General features: G+C 39.4%; 1 protein-coding gene across 1 annotated transcript; it reads right to left on the bottom strand.

Moving 5' to 3' along the window:
* Positions 1–336: 336 nt before the first annotated feature.
* On the bottom strand, positions 337–17,117 carry mttp (microsomal triglyceride transfer protein). Its single transcript, XM_083909517.1, has 18 exons — positions 17,037–17,117; positions 14,439–14,623; positions 14,135–14,278; positions 11,691–11,798; positions 10,815–10,931; positions 10,578–10,717; positions 10,280–10,430; positions 8,843–9,000; positions 8,530–8,698; positions 6,919–7,026; positions 6,249–6,461; positions 5,959–6,170; positions 5,760–5,857; positions 5,555–5,676; positions 5,227–5,454; positions 4,038–4,162; positions 1,452–1,622; positions 337–1,365 (listed from the first exon to the last, which is right to left on the bottom strand). The coding sequence occupies exons 1-18, from the start codon at positions 17,095–17,097 to the stop codon at positions 1,218–1,220; spliced, it is 2,658 nt and encodes an 885-aa protein (XP_083765643.1). The 5' UTR covers positions 17,098–17,117; the 3' UTR covers positions 337–1,217.
* Positions 17,118–19,321: the final 2,204 nt, after the last annotated feature.

Below are 19,321 nucleotides of genomic sequence, written 5' to 3'. Positions count from 1 at the left end.
GGACCTTTAATCTAAAATAAGCACTCGGTGTAAGACGAGCACTCTCTGATAAACCAAAGGGCAGGACATAATATACACAGCACTTTAATGGTCCAAGCAGCTCCGCTAATGACAATGTGATTGTAGGAAAAACTGTTGCAGAAAACGAGTGTTTTTCGAGTGTTTCCAGTGCATATTTATTGACTGTCATTTCAAATTCTAATACACCGATCCCTGAATATGGAAACAAAAGTTCAGCAATTACAGCAATATACAATAAAAAACATGTTCAAGTGTTGATGGATTCACTTTTCTAGACAGTCAGCTATAAGCACATGACCTGACCCCAGACGGATTGATAGATGAATGGATGAATACTCAATTGCTCCTTCACAGCTAAAAAGGATGTTGATTGAAAGGAGCATTTCTGTTCATAGGTGCACTCTTAGAAATAAAAGTGCTAAATAGAACCATATAAGGTTCTTCAGCTTGTCCTCATAGGAGAACCCTTTTGGAAGGTTACACCAAGAACCCTTTTAAAACCCTTTATTCAGGAAAGGGGTTTTAAAAGTTTCTCTGGATCAAAATGGTTCTTACTGGAACCATTAGTGTTACCATGAACCCTTGAAAACCCTTTCTTCGGGAAAGGGTTTTTCAGAAGCAAATGGTTCCAGGTAGAACCTCGGCCCTTGTAGAAGAACCCTTTTGGAACCCTTATTTCTAAGAGTGTAGATTAATCCAGGGTTTCCTCTATCCTGGTCCTGAGGAGCCACTCCCCTGCATGTTTTAGATGTTTCCCTGCTCCAGCACACCTGATTCAAACACATGGCTCGTCATCAGGCTTCTGCAGTGTTTGCTGATCACTTGAATCAGGTGGATGGAGTCTCCAAGAACAGGTTTGAGAAACCCTTGTGATATTGACATGTGATGTGCGCCTGTACTGTAACTGCACTGGGCCTAAATGACTTTAGATTAGATCACTCTGCATGAAGTAAAAACCAACATCCTGTACGTGCCTGTCATAAATACATTTGAAAAGAAATCCATACAAAGACAAAACGTGTGATGAGGATTCCCGATTTCTGAGAAAATGTCAAATTAAAATTACTTAAATACTCACAGGAATGTAAACAAAAAAAGGGAAAAAAAACAATGTTCTGTCTTCAGCTGCCATGTGACAGCTTTCTGGATGCGTTCAAACCCCCCTCCTCCCCCTGAACAGTTCATGGCCTCTCTCTCTACCAGCTGGAGTCAAAAACCTTCTTGCACATGTTTGAGTTCTCCTGGTGAAGAGGGAACTCCGAGCCAGAGACCTGCATCGTCTTGCTCTTACGCTGCACGACGTTCTTCCCCGATGACAGGCTTTCATATTTGCTCAAGTGTTCGCTGAAAGCAGAACGTCAAACACAACAAATTTAGGTTGATTCAGTAAGAAAAAAGTACAATGAATCGCATTTATGAGACTGTAATACCTGTAGGGGAAAGTGGTTTTGTCCATCTGCATGCAAACCAAGAAGGGATAATCAGAGAACTGGACTGTGGTGACGAAATCCAGGCCGACTTCTGTATCAAAGCTGACCTCCACACCTGCTCGCATGAAGTCCATGTCCACAGTAACGTTGCCAGTGACCACCAGTGCTCCTCTGTAAGCACAAGGAAGAGGGAATGAAGTAAAAACACACAGACACAATACATAAACATTGACTTGAAGCCTTGGAACAGGGTTTATCACTCCTGGTCCTGGGGAGCCACTGTCCTGCATAGACCAGGAGTGATAAACCCTGCCTTAGAAGGAGCAGTTAACCACAAGGGGGCGATTTCAACTCCGAATCTAAGTCACAGGTGACATGAGCCAATTCCCCCGCTTGAATTCTAATGTCAACATAAAATGATGTCAATTTTGTAAATGATGTTCCCATTTAGAGGGAAAATATATGATAAAGCATGAGACATAAGTGACTGCAGTGTAACTGGACTTGGTATCAAATGTTTTATTTATTTATTTACATATATTTTTATATATAACCTATGGCATATAGAGGACTAGACCTGACATATCAATAAATAAATAAATACAGGAATAAATAATTAAGTAAATATTTAGTTAATTATTTATTTAGTTTATTTAATTAATTGATGAATTAGTTAATTAAATAAATGCTTTACATTGACAATGTACATTTCTGTATTTATTTGATTATTTATGTATTTATTTATGTATTTATTTATTTATTCCTGTATTTATTTATTTATTTATTGATATGTCAGGTCTCGTCCTCCATAATGGCAGGGGTGTCTCTGCAAGTGAAAAAAGTAATAAAAAAAAATAAGATAAAAGCAACTGTTCAGTCAGGGTGGGGGCAATATGAAAATTATATCACCATAATCTAATATTGCAATAAGTTTTTTAATGATATTTTCACAGAATTTCAAAACTAAAGTGGTGATGTGGAGCAAAATATAACTCAAAATTAAACTCTATTCATGGTGTAAAATGACTCTTTGCTTTAATAACTCATTAAAACTTGATATTAAGTGGTGGGCCACAGGAACTGGAGGGCCACAAGTTTAAGACCTCAGGTGAGATATGGCTTCAGTACAGCAAGGTTCTGTTTTATTTTGTTAAGAAGACTGAAGTGACTTTGTCCTCACACCTGTAGTCTAACAGAAAAAACATAAATATGTTACTTTCATTATTCTAATTTAAGAGACGATAGATAACTTTCATGACCTGATCAGTTCCTGGTTGGTCACTGTTGAAAAGACACAGCAGTATGAAGACACTGGTTATCGGACACATGTCCTGTTCCTCAGAGCTAATGTGCTGCTGGCCACAATAAAAGGCCACTCTGAAATCTGAAACAGATTTATCACACAGCACAACGCCACAGATGTCGCAAGTTTTGAGGGCGCTGACTGCAGGAATGTCCTTCAGAGCTTTTGAATGAAGGAGATGGTGATCACACCAGATACTGACCGCAGACCCCCCCAATAAAGATAAAATTGAACATTTCAGAGTTGGTCTTTTATTGTGGCCAGCCTAAGGCACTCCAGTGTGTAATGTTTTTGCACCAGTGGCTCAGTAGTGCAGTAAATCTCTAATACTAATACTCCCTGTAACTTTGATCATGGAGAATTGCCTCAGCAGAGATGCCAGTGTGGTTTGTTCTGTATCTATAGTTAGCCTGTGGGTCTATTATCAGAGTGAAGGAGGTACAACTATGCTGATCCATTCACCTGCCTCTGCCACTCCCCCCCTGCAAATCACCCTGAAGCCCAAATACAAACAGTGAGCAAGAAAATAGAAATATGGGAGAAACATTTTTATTCCCCTGTAATGCTGCTGAATAAAAGATAAAACCCCGTAGGTTCCTATAAGTCCCCACTTTGCAAGGAATTTGGAATATAGATCTGTAAATGGTGTGTGCAAGTGCAATTATGTGGCACTGGTTCTGTAAACAAAAAGACTTTCTTTCTTTGTGTGTTCCCAATTCCCTAACATGTTAAAATCTGACCTAGCATCTGACCTAGCCTATGACCATTGTTTTTAAATGGGTCTCCCTGTCGTGCGAAGGGAAATCCAAGTGTTAATGTTTTAAAACCCCCTTGCTTGTTTTCTCACCAGATGCTGTAAGCGCCACTGACACTGCGGCGTGACGGCGTGCTCCACTTTCAGCAGCCAGTGCTGTTTATTAACTGCAACATTTTAAAATAGAGAAGGAGGCAGAGGCTGATGTCATGTCCACCAACGTCTACAAATGAGACAGGTGTGAGACGCCGGCCAGTGTGCCGGTGGAACCAGTGAATCAGACGACGTTTCTATAGCTCTCATGGATCCATCGTCAACAGAAGTCTATTTGCAGCTGTGACAAAGGTTGTTTTCTAGGAATTAGGTCTATCAAAATGGCCTTTACCCCTTGTGTTAGATTATTCTGTACATACTGTGCTTGACAATGAGAGATAGTTTATCATTCCACCGGTGCTCTTGACTTTGTGACCCAAATACACAGCATGTACATTTATGTTAAAGGTTTACGTTTATTGTCTCTGGACTCTACCTGTTGTTGACGCTGGTCTTGGACTCTCTGTACCACAGACTGACCTCCATGCCTCCGGAGATATCAATGGCTAACCCGCCTTGAAACTCTGCATTTGCCCTCAGACCGGACTGCAGCTGGATGACCTGCAAGACCAGAGAGATGAAAGATTTGAGTCATGTTTTTGTGCAGCAGCTTATACATACATGTACACTACCGTTCGACAAGGTTTTATTTTCGTTGCAAGGAAAAGGTCAATCTTCACGGGCGTGGTCCTTGCTGGAGAAAGACCCCGAGCAAAGTGAACATTTATCCACATTTATACCTGAGCAGCTCCCCTTTCGAATTCCTCCAATAGACAAAGACTATACCTATTCAGACGGTGCTTTCACACCTCTTTGTCTACTGTAGGCATCGGGGAGCCGGCATAATACACAATATACAAAGGACCTGGTATTCTGTGTTCGGCGGGTATGGGTGATGGGCAAATGTAGCTCTGAGACAGAGAAATTGTATTTTACCATTACAATGTTTGCTAATCGCGTTAGAAGGCTATCGGATTATTAGAAAACCCTTGAAAAGCCTTGTGCAATTATGTTAGCACAGCTATTCATTTTGCAACTCTTTTGATGAATAAAAGTGTGACTTTTAACGGAAAACACAAAATATAGGTGACCCCAAACTTTTGAACGGTAGTGTGCATACGAGTGTTTCTATATTTATTTGAATATTGCAGGTCCAGTGAATCACATTTAGGAGGGGGTTTTTTTGGTAGAAATTTAAGAAGCTTACGTATGTTTGTAATAGTGCATAACTCAAAAAAATATTGATTGATTGAACCCATTGTTTGTACTTTAGACAAGGGCCTTGTATTACATCTCTGCCATGTTATAACAGTTGCCCAAACCATATACAGTATCTATATAATGTACATTGGGAAGGTTAGTTTTGTTTTTCTGACAATAAAAACAAACAAAAAAAATGTGTTACACCATGATTTCCCACTCCTGGTCCTGGGGAGCTACTGTCCTCCATGTTTTAGATGTTTCCCTGCTCAAACACACCTGATTCAAATGCTCAGCTCGTCAGTAAGTTCTGCTGATGCCTGATAACGAACCATTTATTTGAATCAGGTGTCTTGGAACATCTAGGACAGCGGCTCCCTCAGGACCAGGAGTGAGAAACCCTGTGTTACACAGTCGGAACTCACCTCAGAGTGATCGGTCAGCAGGATGAGGCCCTTCACCACGTTCATGGGCTCCCCACTCATGGAGAACATTTTGGACATGAGGTCACTGTAGCCCCTGAAGAAGGTGACAGGCCTCAGCTGCACGTCGAACAGCAGAGCCGACATGCCGGCAAACGACTCCAGGTCTTCCTCGCCCTCGTCGGGAGTTGTTGCGATCAGTGACTCCATACCCTGAGCCTCAATTGCCACCTAGCAAGAATGAGGAACATCCAACTTTTTTGATCTTTTCCAAGATTTCTGACATTTACCACGACGTGGAAAAATGCACAGTTCTGATATCATCACAAACCTGTAGTCCATGCAGCATTGCTCCTTTACTAGCGCCATAAATGTTCATGTTGCTTCTCCTCAGGATGCCGGAGCCTGAATACAGGATGTCCAAACTGTACGTGGAGGTCACATCAGCAGATTCTGCACAGAATGGATTTGTAACACATTACATATTTTTGTTTCAGATCGTAAATAGTAAAAGGTAAGGTAAGGTGATTACTTACGAGCCATGAATCCTGAGTATGCAGACGATGACCCGACTTTCGCAAAGCGGTCGTAGTTGTGGGAAACCATGTCTTTCATAGCCTGGCGGATGACTTTGCTGAAAAGTGCGGAAAATAGTTAATACACGGCACAAGGTTTGCAGCAGCAGTGCATTGTTGTTGATTTTGACGGACTGAACGTCCCATGTCCTCAACACACCTGGCAGGCATCTCAAAGCGCAGGATGTCCTGGATCTTTGACATCATGTACTTGTTCATCTCATGGGGCAGGTTTCCGATGGACAGGAGCAGATTCTTCACTTCGGTGTACGAGGGGTTGCTACTGAGGATAACGTCGGCCGCAGCCACTCTCACGCTCTTTTCGTAGATCCGTCGGTTCTGGTGGTAAACTCTGTTCACCGTCTGCTTGACCTGAGGCGACAAAGGAGTTCAGTTTTTCTGGTACATGCTAATCAATTGGCATTTTATATATTAAGCAATTGAACACACCTCATCTGTCATGAGTTTGACGTCATATCTCTGCAGGGACGTGAGGGCGACGGTGCTGTAAGCTCCAACCTCTGACTCGGCATATTGGGTGAAAATGGGTATGGCCTCGGGGAGCAGTGAGTTTTTCAGAGCCAGAAGGTACATCTGGACCTCGGACTCCACCTGCGTGCTGTCAGGGCCTTCCAGAATCATCTTCTTCACCTTCACCACTGTCTGAGAGGTCAACAGAGAGCAGAAGATCACTGTCAAATACAGTCAAATGTGTTTTGTAGTGACACAATGTAGGATTTCAAACTTTAAATAAGGTCTCCAGGATTATTTTGATGGTACATGAACTTACAACAGGGTGAATGTTACCTCTGTCAAAGCCTGCATTGGCATTAAGTAACATCTGGTTTCAAGTCAAGGCCACAAAATGAACTACAACACTCTACTTTACGGCATAAGGCAAACATCAAGTGATTCAAGCAATCATATTTCTATAAAATGCTGTAAAACAGGCTTCTGTAGCTGATCTGAAGACATTGAAGTTCTGCTTCAGAGTTCACGGTACATATTTCATACGACAGTTACCATTACCAACTGTAGGGGACCCCCAAGAGCAAATCCTACATGTTGTTACTTTAACATTACAAATCAACGTATATATTTATCTTCTTAGAGGTTTTACCGGCAGGTTGCAGCCTCCTTTCTGACACAGTTTGTGGACCAGAGCTCCCATCATGATCACCACAGTCTCTCTGATGTCGTTGTTGCCAATCTTTCCGTTAGAAATGCCCTGAAAAGAAAACAAATCTGATTAAAACTTGTATAAATATGTATATAATATATCCTATGTTCATATAAGAACATATATTGCTGCCTATAACAGTATGCAGCAATATAATATATATTATATATAATATATATAATGATATATAAGTTCTGGAGGGGCTTTTTTTTCAGTTCAGTGTTTTTCGCAGTTGATCATACTAGTTTTATGACACCAGGGTCAGGCCTTCCCATTGTGTGTTTGTGTGTGTGTGAGTGAGTGTGATGGGTTGCAGGTGTGCATGTTGAAATTAAATGACAGGTGTGTGAGTGTGCTGGTGGATCCTGGCAGCTGATTGGTCCTGCACACAGGAAGTCCCAGTATAAAAAGCCTGATCGTCTCAGCTGCCGCGTGCTTTCCTCACCACTCGCACACAAAACTCTCAGCAGACATGTTGTGCTCGCTTTTAAAAAAACCTTTGATTCCCTTATAACTTGGTTTTGTTGATCTGTTTTGGGAGCTTAATATTCTACAGTTTTACAACAAAATTAAAGCACAATAATTTGGAATTTTTGTACACTTAGATATGTTTAAAGGGTTAAGAGGGATGATACCTGACATTTGGTTGAGACATCCTTGTCTATCTTTTATTCATATTGTACGTATAAACCATATTGGCACATACAGAAGAAGCATGTAGTGGATTTCATCCATGCAGTCATCCACTTAATTCTGCTAATGATGTATAAATAATCTTTGAATTATTTGTATTCATTTACTTTAGTTTTATCAACCTGTATTTCCGTTTTGAATGATGTTCACCTGGATTAATGAAGAGGATTACTGTTGGTTTTCTTGTACATCTCTGTGCTGCCAATAAAGACGAAAATAACATTTAAACTAAAAAGCAGCAAAAACTGATATTTGTTTAATATAACGGCATTCAGTATTAAAGGTGCGATATGTAAGAATGTGGGCAAAAACGGTTACTACATTCAAATATCGTTTTTTGACGTAACTGGCAACCCGTGGTTGCTCTGCAGCTGAGACTCTACTGACTGCAATGATTGGTAGATGGCGGTAGGTGGCGCCACATGCCAAAACATGATTTCAAAACATAAACATTAATTGCAGTCAGCAAAATATTTTTTATGTAAATATTTTGTCTGTACTGTTGTTGTTGGTCAGTTCAGTTTGTTATATGAACATTATTCCTGAGTCTCTGTGACATATTAGGAGGATTTTATGGCCAGTTGCTTTAGATTTATTCCATAATGCACCTTTAATTATGTGTAACCACATATTTGCACTCCTACATGTTGGGTTTAATGGGTTTAACTAAAAGGATGTTGATTGAAATGAGCATTTCTGTTCATAGGTAAATTAATCCAGGGTTTGTCAATCCTATTCCCACTGCCCTGCATGTTTTAGATGTTCCCCTGCTCCTCCACAAATGAATAGGTCCCTGAGGACCAGGATTAAGAAGCACTGGTTTAACAAATAGGTCAAAGATGTGAGCACGACTCTCACCAGCAGAGCCTGCAGCATTCTCTCATTGGGATGTGAAGCAAAGCCACACGCGTACAGAAACCTCTCCTGCAGCACGAAACCTGTGGCGTCTGTGAAGTTCAGGAAATCGAGCATGGCATCCAGAGAGGCGGTGGTCTGGGAGGAGGTCACAGCGTCCACCACCTGAGGTCTGGACGCAGCAGGAAGACACAAAAGAGAGGAACAGCGGGGTTAATTCTCTTGAATGCTGACCTTTTAAATTGAAAAAGAGGAACAGAGTGATGGTGTGAGCAGGCAGTAAATAATGTAGGGAAAGAGGGCGGAGCTTGTTTACAGAGAGGTCTTGCTGGCACTCTTCAGCACTTTGAGGATCTCGTCCTTGGACGCCTTCCTAATGCTCTGGATGAGGGCCAGGAAGCTGCGAGGAGCCGTGGCTTTGGACAGGCTCGCTGGCTCCAGCTGCTTCTTCTCTGTCTGCCAGTGATCAAAAAGCTAAGAGGGAAAAACGCAGAGGTGGGGGTTAGAGGACGGATCGTCTTCAGTCAATAAGCGCTGTGCAAAAATACACCCCTGTTTGTTTATGAGCAGTACTATTCAAGATTTGTTTTGTAGTAAAGTGTCATTCAGCTCTGCTTAGTTATAATGATAAAGAAATGCTTTGAATGTAAAAACAGTCAGCAAAAATATCAATGCAAGGTATTAAAGTACTAAAATAATTCTTATTTCCTAAGAATTTAGCAAAGAAAGTTTCTCAGGGATGAGTCTTTTCTCACACTGGTCACAAAGTGAATTTGCTCTAATTTACATTATATAAGTTTATGTATGAAAAGGAGGTCCTGGAAATGTCTCAAAATAAACATACATATATATATATATATATATATATATATATATATACATACATACATATATATATATATATATATATATATATATACATATATATATATATATATATATATATATATATATATATACATATATATATATATATATATATATACATATATATATATATATATATATATATATATATATGTATGTGTGTGTGGGTGTGTATATATGTATATGTATATATGTGTATATGTATATATGTATATATGTATATGTATATATGTGTATATGTATATATGTATGTGTATATGTATATATGTATGTGTATATATATATATGTATGTATATGTGTTTGTATATAAATATGTATACATATATATGTATAAGTATATAAATATGTATACATATATATGTATAAGTATATATGTGTGTATATATATGTGTGTATATATGTGCGTATATGTATAGATATATGTGTGTGTGTATATATATGTATGTATATGTGTGTGTGTGTATATATATATATATGTATGTATATGTGTGTGTACATATATATGTATGTATGTGTGTGTATATATATATGATGTATATAATGATTGCAAAAAAATTACGAGACAATGACTGCATGTAATGTAAAACAGTTAAAAAATTATACATTGGAAGTCATAAGTGATACTAAAATATAATATAACAATATAATGAAATATAATATAATGTAACACAGCATCATTTATTTCCAATAAAATATCAATGAGAACAAAATCAGTCAAAGGAAATTTAAAAAGGGGAGAAATTCTTATTTGTTCCTCTCATTTCTTTCATTTTCTTAATCATCGTTCTAATTGAGCCAACTTTACTTGCAGGGTGGAAAATGATATTGGTTACCTGGCAACTATGTTTGTTTATAATGATGCATAATGATGAAACGTAAACTCACCGATGGACAACCCTTGCACTGGTTTTTGGCCTTCTGAGCCACGATACCAACAGCTGCCAGTTTGTCGTCAATGGACTTGACGACCTCGGAGACATCTTTCCCAGCAGCCTCTTGGGGTCCAGCTCCTGAGCCTGTCAGTGTGAGGGTTTGCCTGATAGAAGAGGATAGAAGATTTTTATATACAGTCTTGTATATAGTACCTAAAAGGGATACTTGAGTGAAAGTGCAAGAAAATGACTTTGGTCGAAGTTGAAGTCACTTTTTAGTATGTGACATACTGTACTTTTTGTTAATTTACCTGGACGCGACTTTAGCTGCGACAGATCTGCGAACGTCAACGGCCAGTGAGTGAATTTCCTCAGCCACGACCGAGCGGATGAAACCATCCTCAAGTGTGAACACCGTCACAGACCTGGATTTCCTGTTCACACCCAAGACCTGAGGGAAGACACACACAGTATAGGATGTTATGTTTGAGACCAATTCACTGGTGGTGTGTGTATGTGTGTGTGTTTGTTTGTGTGTGCAGACTGACCTTATTGTGTGTGGTGAATCCTGTCTCTGCAGTCTTACACAACCCCAAGTTCTTGGTTCTTGTCACTTGACCTTTCACTGCCTTGTAGTTGACGATGCACCGTCCAGACACGTCATTCTGTTGAAAGACATGAGTCAAAATAGCTGCATTAGAAAATGAAAACAAAGAAAGAGGAATAATACACATTACACAAAATAAAGCATCTTCTATCTGTTATCAATACTGTAAATATGTGTAAATATCACATTGTAAATAATAGTTTTTTTGGTTTATTTCATTGCATTTCCTGTTGATTTTATTAGTCTTTTTGCTTAGTTTTGTTTGTCTTTGTTGTTTATTTTTGAGAATAACGTTGTAGTATTATGAGAATAAAGTTGTAATATTACCAGAATAAAGTCATATTTGAGAATAAAGTTGTAATATTACCAGAATAAACTCATATTATTACCAGTAAAGAGTCATATTGTGAGAATAGTCATAATATTACCAGTATAAAGTCATATTATGAGAATAAAGTCACAATAGTACCAGAATAAAGTTTTAATACCACCAGAATAAATGTTATTATATTTTTGAATAACCCTACTTCGTCTTACCTATTAAGACTTTATTCTCAAAATATATTTTTTTTATTTTCTTTGTGATGATATTTCCCATAATTTCAAAATAAAAGTGTGTTAATATGGAACAAGGAAAAAAACAACAACCAGAAATAACTCATAACTCGACATTAGGAGGTGGTGCTACATGAAATCAATTGGAGGGGCGAAGTTAGAGTCGTGTGGTATAAGTACTTGTTGTATAAGAACTTAAAAAATTGAAATACAAAAATAAACAAAGACAAAAGTGTGACAGGAGAAACATGATGTCTTTTACCTCGATAACCTTCCCCGTGTTGAGCTGCAGTTGCAGTAAACTGGCCAGTCCTCGCTTCATGTTTTTGACGGGTGCAGGTTCGGCCCAGTAGGAATAAAATGCTTTTGTCTACAGGAGATGAGTGGAGGGGAAAAGCAACATAAAGTTAAACTGCATGGATTTCATGTTTTAAGACAATGGACGGACGGATGTCACAGGCACTGTGGATGATGTAGCCGCTGAGTGAGTCGCAGCACGTAGGTAGGCTTTCAGGGTGTCACTTTTCCCCCCTCGCAGTCACACTTGCGTACAGATACATGACATCAGAGGCTATTTACGGTACATTACACGTGAAAATGACATATATTCTTTGAAGCGCGGATCAAAAACAAAACCAAAATACTTTGGTATTAGCACATGGAAAGAATGAAGCTGAGCTACAATTAGAATCCAAGCTAATCTTGGATATTGGAGGCAGATGTTGAATTTTTTATTATTATTGTTGCCATTAAAAACTTCCTTAACATACCTTTAACTGAACTTACTGGTACATATCAGACATATAGACCAGTACTGATGCATATATCATGCTACTGTATAGGATTTATGTCCATTAACATCAATGTACATGTATTTAATTTGTCTTTAAGTCATATTATATTTAATAACAGATCCAAAGTTGAGCAATGACGTTTCCCTTTGCTCCAATAACGCCTCCTGATGACGCCTCGTCACGAGTGAAGAAAGCAGACCATTACATCATCCTTCACTTTCTCCAACAGTCTGGAACAGAATGTCGTTTATTTGCGGCGCTTAACCACAACATGAGATGGGACCACCATAAATAGAGCGTCCGCCAACGCCGCTCTGTGTGTTTGTCCTGCCACAGCCTGCCATCAATATAAATAAACCAAACAACACTGAGCGACACACGAGGGAGTCAATATTACATTTAAAGTTAAACTTAAGGTACTTTTTCACATTTCTAGCTGCAAACCTGTGGTTTTTAATGGAATATGTACATAGGTGAATAGAGGCTCATTTCCAGCAACCATGTCTCCAGTGTTCTAAAGGTACATTGTGTTTGCTAATAGCGTTATAAGGCTATTGGATGATCAGAAAACCCTTGAGCTATTATGTTAGTACAACTAAAAACAGTTTTGCTGGTTCTTTGACAAAAGAAAAGTAATTATCTCTAATCTTGTCAATGTCTTGACTATATGTTTTTTTTATTTAACCTTTATTTTACCAGGAAAGTCCCATTGAGATTAAAAACCTCTTTTTCGAGGGAGTCCTGGCCAAGAGGCAACTATTTTAATGAATGAAAGTGTGACTTTTAATGGAAAACACCCAAAAATTGTATAAGTGACCCCAAACTTTTGAACGGTAGTGTATCATATACCGTGATGTTGACATGATAATGAGGTTTTGGCTCAAGCTCAAAACATCTCACGATTATAGCATATCATCATATCAATCAACCCAAAGTCACTCTCTCACTGATTAATTCACTCATCACCTGCTGACCTTTGCACACACACACACACGTGTGTGTCGGTGTTTTCCCTGCCAGCGTCATCACTCCAGTACAACTGTTAACTAATTAGCTCCATGACAAAGACAAAAGAAGCGACCAAGAGACCAAAGTCCAAAAGGCTTCTGCATTTCCAAAGGAAATAATCATGATATTCATGCATCATTACTGTTCCTACCATGTCAACATTTATCAACACATATTCCACTCTCTACGTTTAACCACTTTTTTGTGTCCGATACCAAAACCGATATCACAAACTCAAGTATCGACCGATACCGATATTAGTCCGATACAATCATTTTAGACCATTTATGAAGCTGTCAAATACCTAATTCTCCAACTGTGGAACAAACATTGTTTCCCCCAAAAAGAAGAGATAAACATCCCAAACATGACTCAGCTAAAATGCTTTTGCTGATTTTATTTAAATTCATACAGTCTGTGCCGACACTCTTAGAAATAAAAGTGCTAAGTAGATCCATATAAGGTTCTTCGGCTTGTCCTCATAGGAGAACCCCTTTTGGCTCCAGCTAGAACCTTTTCATAAAGGTTCCACCAAGAACCCTTTTAAAACAAAAACTTTATCCAGGAAAGGGATTTCAAAGGGTTCTCTGGATCAAAATGGTTCTTACTGGAACCATTAGTGTTACGAAGAACCCTTGAAAAACCCTTTCCTGAAGAAAGGGTTTTTCAGAAGCAAATGGTTCCAGGTAGAACCCCGGCCCTTGTAGAAGGACTATTTTGGAACCCTTATTTCTAAGAGTGTAGTGAAGCATGCGTATCACATATAGTGATCCAGGGATTTTGACCAGTATCAGACCGGGCACCGATTCCCATTCCTACTTAAAAGACATCCATCTGCACCGATAACACCATTTTTTATGCATATTGTTGAAATGCCAAAATAATGATGAAAATAGAACCTTACCTTTCCATTTCTAAGATGCACCAAGAAAGGTTTCGTCAGAGCGGCGAGATTTCTCTTCCCCAGCACGCCTTCAGACGTCGATCCATGGAGGACGTTCTTCTTCGCGTCCCGATCGGCCACAGACTCGATCCTCACGTTTGAGATCTAAATCAACACAGAGCGACTCGTTCATTTCAACCAAAAGCCTGCAGGCATTTGAACTCACCACCACCAGCTGCTCCGTAGAAACTGGAGCGAGCAGATTTAACCGTGGATTATCCTTCATTAAAAGCAAATGAATTGGGAATCACTGGGGGTGACGTACCTCCAACTGTATCAGCTGGTCGTCCTTGCTGCTCTGGTCTCTCCACACCAGGTGGACGTCAACATCACTTGAAATCCTGTAGCCGGCACTGCCCTCCTTTGACCCCTTGGCCTTGTCCAGCAGCACCTCGGTGCTGTAGCTGAATTTGTACAGCTGGTTGTCGTTCAGCCGGAGTCCAGCAGCACCTGAAGAAACAAAAGCTGGTGAATAAACACAGGACTGGTGCTGCAGGAAGTCACAGTGTTAGCACACCTGTGGAGCGTGGAGATACACTGGAACATGAAATCACATACGAGTACAAGACATACTGCAGCAAAATGCTCATCACTTCACCCTACGGAGTGGGGGTGAAGTATTGTTTTTAGTGGCTCTGTCTGTCTGTTTGTCGAAGATGTGTACATATTCACATTCATGATAATTGGAATGTTATCCTTGGCATGTGGAATGTACATCCAGATTCGGAGGCAGAGGAAGGCCTCCATGGAGCAGCTTGAGACGAGGGTGGACATCGCCACGATTAAGAATGCCGTGATGGGGTTGCGCACCGACAACTCCGCAATTCGAGACTGCGTGGTACAGATGGGAGTGGATGCAGCCAAACGAGATGAGCTGGTGAAACTAAGCGTGGTGAGAGCTATGCGAGAGAGGGATGAATAAATCGGCGGAACCGAGGCAACAACTTGAGACTGTGATCGCTCGTGATGGTTCGACAGGGACACATGTACGGCCGTGCATGTAGCCTGTTGACTGCCTTGAGATGAACTGCAGCCTTATGCTATTGTTGCTGCGACGTCCAAAATGTCGAAAGTTAACATGAAAAAAAAAAAGAAAAGAAAAAGTAATAAAATTGTATGGGTAATGGGGGCGGGACTAGATAAGCTTTGCTTCTCCCGCTGTCCCTTTCGGTCATGTGTATGAATATAAATGATGATGTATGCAGATGTTGATTACTTGTCATGCCCGAAATAAACGATTCATTCATTCATTCATTCATTCATTCATTCATTCATTCATTCATTCGTTTGTGCTTCCGCACTTGCACTTGCCAATATGATCAACAGAGGCCGCCAGAGGCTTGTTGCGTGAATGGGGGTGAAGTCTGCCATTTCTGATTGCCTTGTTGTAATTTGTAGTTACTACAAAGCTCCAATGGTATACGTCTAAATATTAGGGGAATAAATGTATTTTTCTCACCAGTTATTTAAATTTAACATTTGTGAGTATTAACCTACAATAACTTCAAACCTGGAGTGGTAATCAATCAACTTCATTTCTGTCTTCAGCTGTATCCTCATACGCTACCGTTCAAAAGTTTGGGGTCACTTAGAAATTTCCTTATTTTTTAAGGAAAAACACTTTTTTTTTCAATGAATATAACATTAAATGAATCAGAAATACACTCCATACATTGTTTATGTGGTAAACGACTATTCTAGCTGCAAAAGTCTTTTTAATTCATTATAATTAAAACGTTTTTAATGGAATACATATGTGTATAGAGGCCCATTTCCAGTGTTCTAGTGGTACATTGTGTTTGCTAATTGCATTAAAAGGCTATTGGATGATTAGGAAACCCTTGAAAACCCTTGTGCAATGATGTTAGCACAGCTGAAAACAGTTTTGTTGGTTTTTTGACGAAAGCAAAGTTTATTATTTTTGAATAAAAATCATTATTTCTAATCTTGTCAATGTCTTTGACCATATTTTCTATTCATTGTGCAACTCTTTTGATGAATAAAAGTGTGACTTTTAATGGAAAACACAAACAAATTGTATAGGTGACCCCAAAACTTTTTACATGTGTATCATGTATATGAAGTAAATTCTTGCTTTTTTGATGGATCACCAGTCAGTGTCATTATGCATGAACAAACTAGCAGCCCTGAAAGCCTGTGGATCTCTGGTTACAATCATGGAAACATAAAACGTGTGTGTATATGCTTCAATGATGAGTCAAGACTTGTTTCCATTCATTGCAATATAAAAAAATGTTGATGTTTCACAAGAATTTAAAAATAAAAACATTAGCGTTCATATTGCAGGATACATAGTTTACTATAAAATGTCTTTATGATGCTAAATTAGTAACTCTGTAATGGCTTCACATTATAAGGAGGGTCGCATGAAATCAGAGTTTGAGTCCTCTGCTTTAAATTAAACAACAAACTGAAGTTTTAAGCCTCCCAGACACAGTGTTGTCTGTGATAGTCAAGCACTTTTTCAGGATTATTCAGGTTTAAAAGTCCTGCGGTGATTAAAACACTGCTGGTTTGACTGGGTGTGTTCAGAGAAATCTCCTCCGTCCATTAATGACATAACAGGCGTTCTGTCAGATAAGACATTCGGCCGTGAGGAAAGACAATGTGACGTGTCACTACTTTTTGATTTCATCACCACTCACTGGGGAGCGTGGAGCTGAATTAAGTCACAGAATGACAGCAAAACCGCACGTTCACCTTTTAGCTTCACTGTTAACATTAATATACTGACTCTCCTCCTTTAGCATTTTTGGATGCTCAAGCTTCACTAGGATCAGGATCCTCTTGCCTCCACATATCCCAAACAAGACGTCATCCACTCACTCACTCACTCACTCACCTTTAGCAGAAGCTGAGACAGAAGAGGCTGCACAAAGCAAGAACACGACAAGGGGGAGCATCGTGTGTGAGTGTGTGTGTCCTCTCTCTGCAGCCAGATGGATCAAAACCGGCACGAGGACAGAGTCAGCAGCTGAAGAAGCAAAAAGAAAAGAAAAGGAAAGGCAAAGCGAGACCAAGCAGCCTCCTATTAGGTTTTATCAAGAGAGGAGGGCAGAATCCAAACTCCACGCTCAAGTACTAAGTACGAGATAACCAGCCAATCATTAACCTGAGCAGCACAGATTTGACAGGAGCCTCTGCTGTTAGTGGCAGATGTGCAGCCAGATGCCCAGCTCCTGTATTTCACACAGGGCCTGCCCAGTATGATTGATTGATTGACTGATTGATCAGAGTAATGGGATTATCTGATACAAATCAATGAATCAGGCTCGTCACAAGTGAGACTTGGTGTCTGGATTTTCAAGTAAAACTAAACAAAGCAACATATTTCTGATCAAGACTTCTATTATATTAAAAAACAACAACAGCATACGTTTACCAAGAGGTGGCACAGAGACGTCCTCATGTTTGACACCTTTCACCCAGTTTCTTCTCAGGATGAACAGCCACGACTTTGTCATCGTCTGCGGAGGAAATGGGTGAATGTGTGTGTGCGTGAAACCAGCCCTCAGCTCAAATTACAACATTTAAGGAGGAGCGGATTTTAAAGGCCATGTGAGCTGAAATGTGTTTCACAACATGGACATTTGGAGGATTTCTCAAATAAAAAGTTACAGTGGTTTAAAGGCACAAGTTGCAGCTGTGTCAAGATGCAGATAATCCACATATGTGTGTGTGGGGGGGGGGGGGGGGGGTTGAGGTTTTGATTAAAGGCCCCCATCACATGAAATGACCCTTTAATGCGCTGATTTAAATAATGGCACCGTTAATCAGTTCTCATCAGTGACTTCCTCACACTTACGCAAACTGTCTATAACGATGATATAAAATGACAAAATAGAGAAAACGGCGAATAATAAAATAAGGAAAACACAGGTTTATTTTTTCTATATCTGCCTAAATGTTGTTTTGAAGACATTGTTTAAATTGAATTCCTTAATCCCTATTACAGTTGTTATATTAACTTGTTTTGTTGTAATAATAAGTTGTTGTTTTTTTTAACAATTATTTGTTTTCCCCCCTTAGATTTGAATCTCTCTCCCTTATTTGAGTGTGATTTAATCTGGTCCACCTTTATGTAAAATGTCTTAGTCCTAAAAAGGAGTTTTAGTCTGTTAAATAGGGCAGAATAAGTCAGTTATTATAGCAGTTGTGCATAATTGCATTTTATCATTGAACTTTTGAAGGACACCACAATTCACAAAAACAGAACAATGTTCATTTGTCTGAGCAGCCAGAGGGTGTCAGTGTTTATCTGCTAATCTCTGTGACCTCTTCTTCCTCTCCACAGGAAGTTAAATGTCAAGACAAAAGTCAACCCAGAGTTAAAATATAACATAATACAGACACATAAATGATGACAGGGCTACAGTACAATACAATCGTTTAACCCTAAGCCTAAAACCAGGTCTTAAACCCCTCCAAAAAGCCCTTTAAAGAAGTGAGGACCAGACCTCACTTCTGGTCCTCACTTCTGTATGGTTTATATGTTTTTGGTCCTCACAAAGACACACACACACACACACACACACACACACACACACACACACACACACACACACATTGCATTGACTTCCATTCATTTAGACAGCTTAAACAAAGCTTTACCCCTAACCTTTACCATAACCAGTTAATGATTAAACCGAAACCTAAACCTAACCACAATTCAAAGCTTAACTCTCAACTTAAACAGTTCTTTAGAAATGAGGTTCTGCATCATTTGGACCAGGTTTTGGTCTCGATGACGACTGCTGGTCCTGACAAGGTCAATATTTATGACAGAAAAAAAATCCTAAAGAGAGTACAAGTACACATGCATGCACACATTTACACAGATTACAGATAATCTGTCATGTAAAGAAAGATGTCCGGCGTTGATAAGTGTATGTTTGCTGTGTTATCAGGCTCTGATGATTACAAACCTGTGATCTGACCTTTGACCACATGCCTCAGTGTTATTCCCAGACTTCACAGAGAACAACATCATGTTACCACTGATATAATCAATCTTCCTGTCACACTCATTCATTCATTGATTGATCTTCAGAGAATATGCGCTTTGGTTTGTTATGTTTCCTTATTTTATTCATTATTTTGACGATATGATGATATCGGTCACCTGAC

The sequence above is a fragment of the Microchirus variegatus genome (assembly GCF_963457635.1).
Source record: "Microchirus variegatus genome assembly, chromosome: 23".
In the NCBI taxonomy this organism is placed as follows: Eukaryota; Metazoa; Chordata; class Actinopteri; order Pleuronectiformes; family Soleidae; genus Microchirus; species Microchirus variegatus.
The sequence above is the reverse complement of the archived record's forward strand: the minus strand, read 5'-3'. Positions and strand labels throughout refer to the sequence as shown.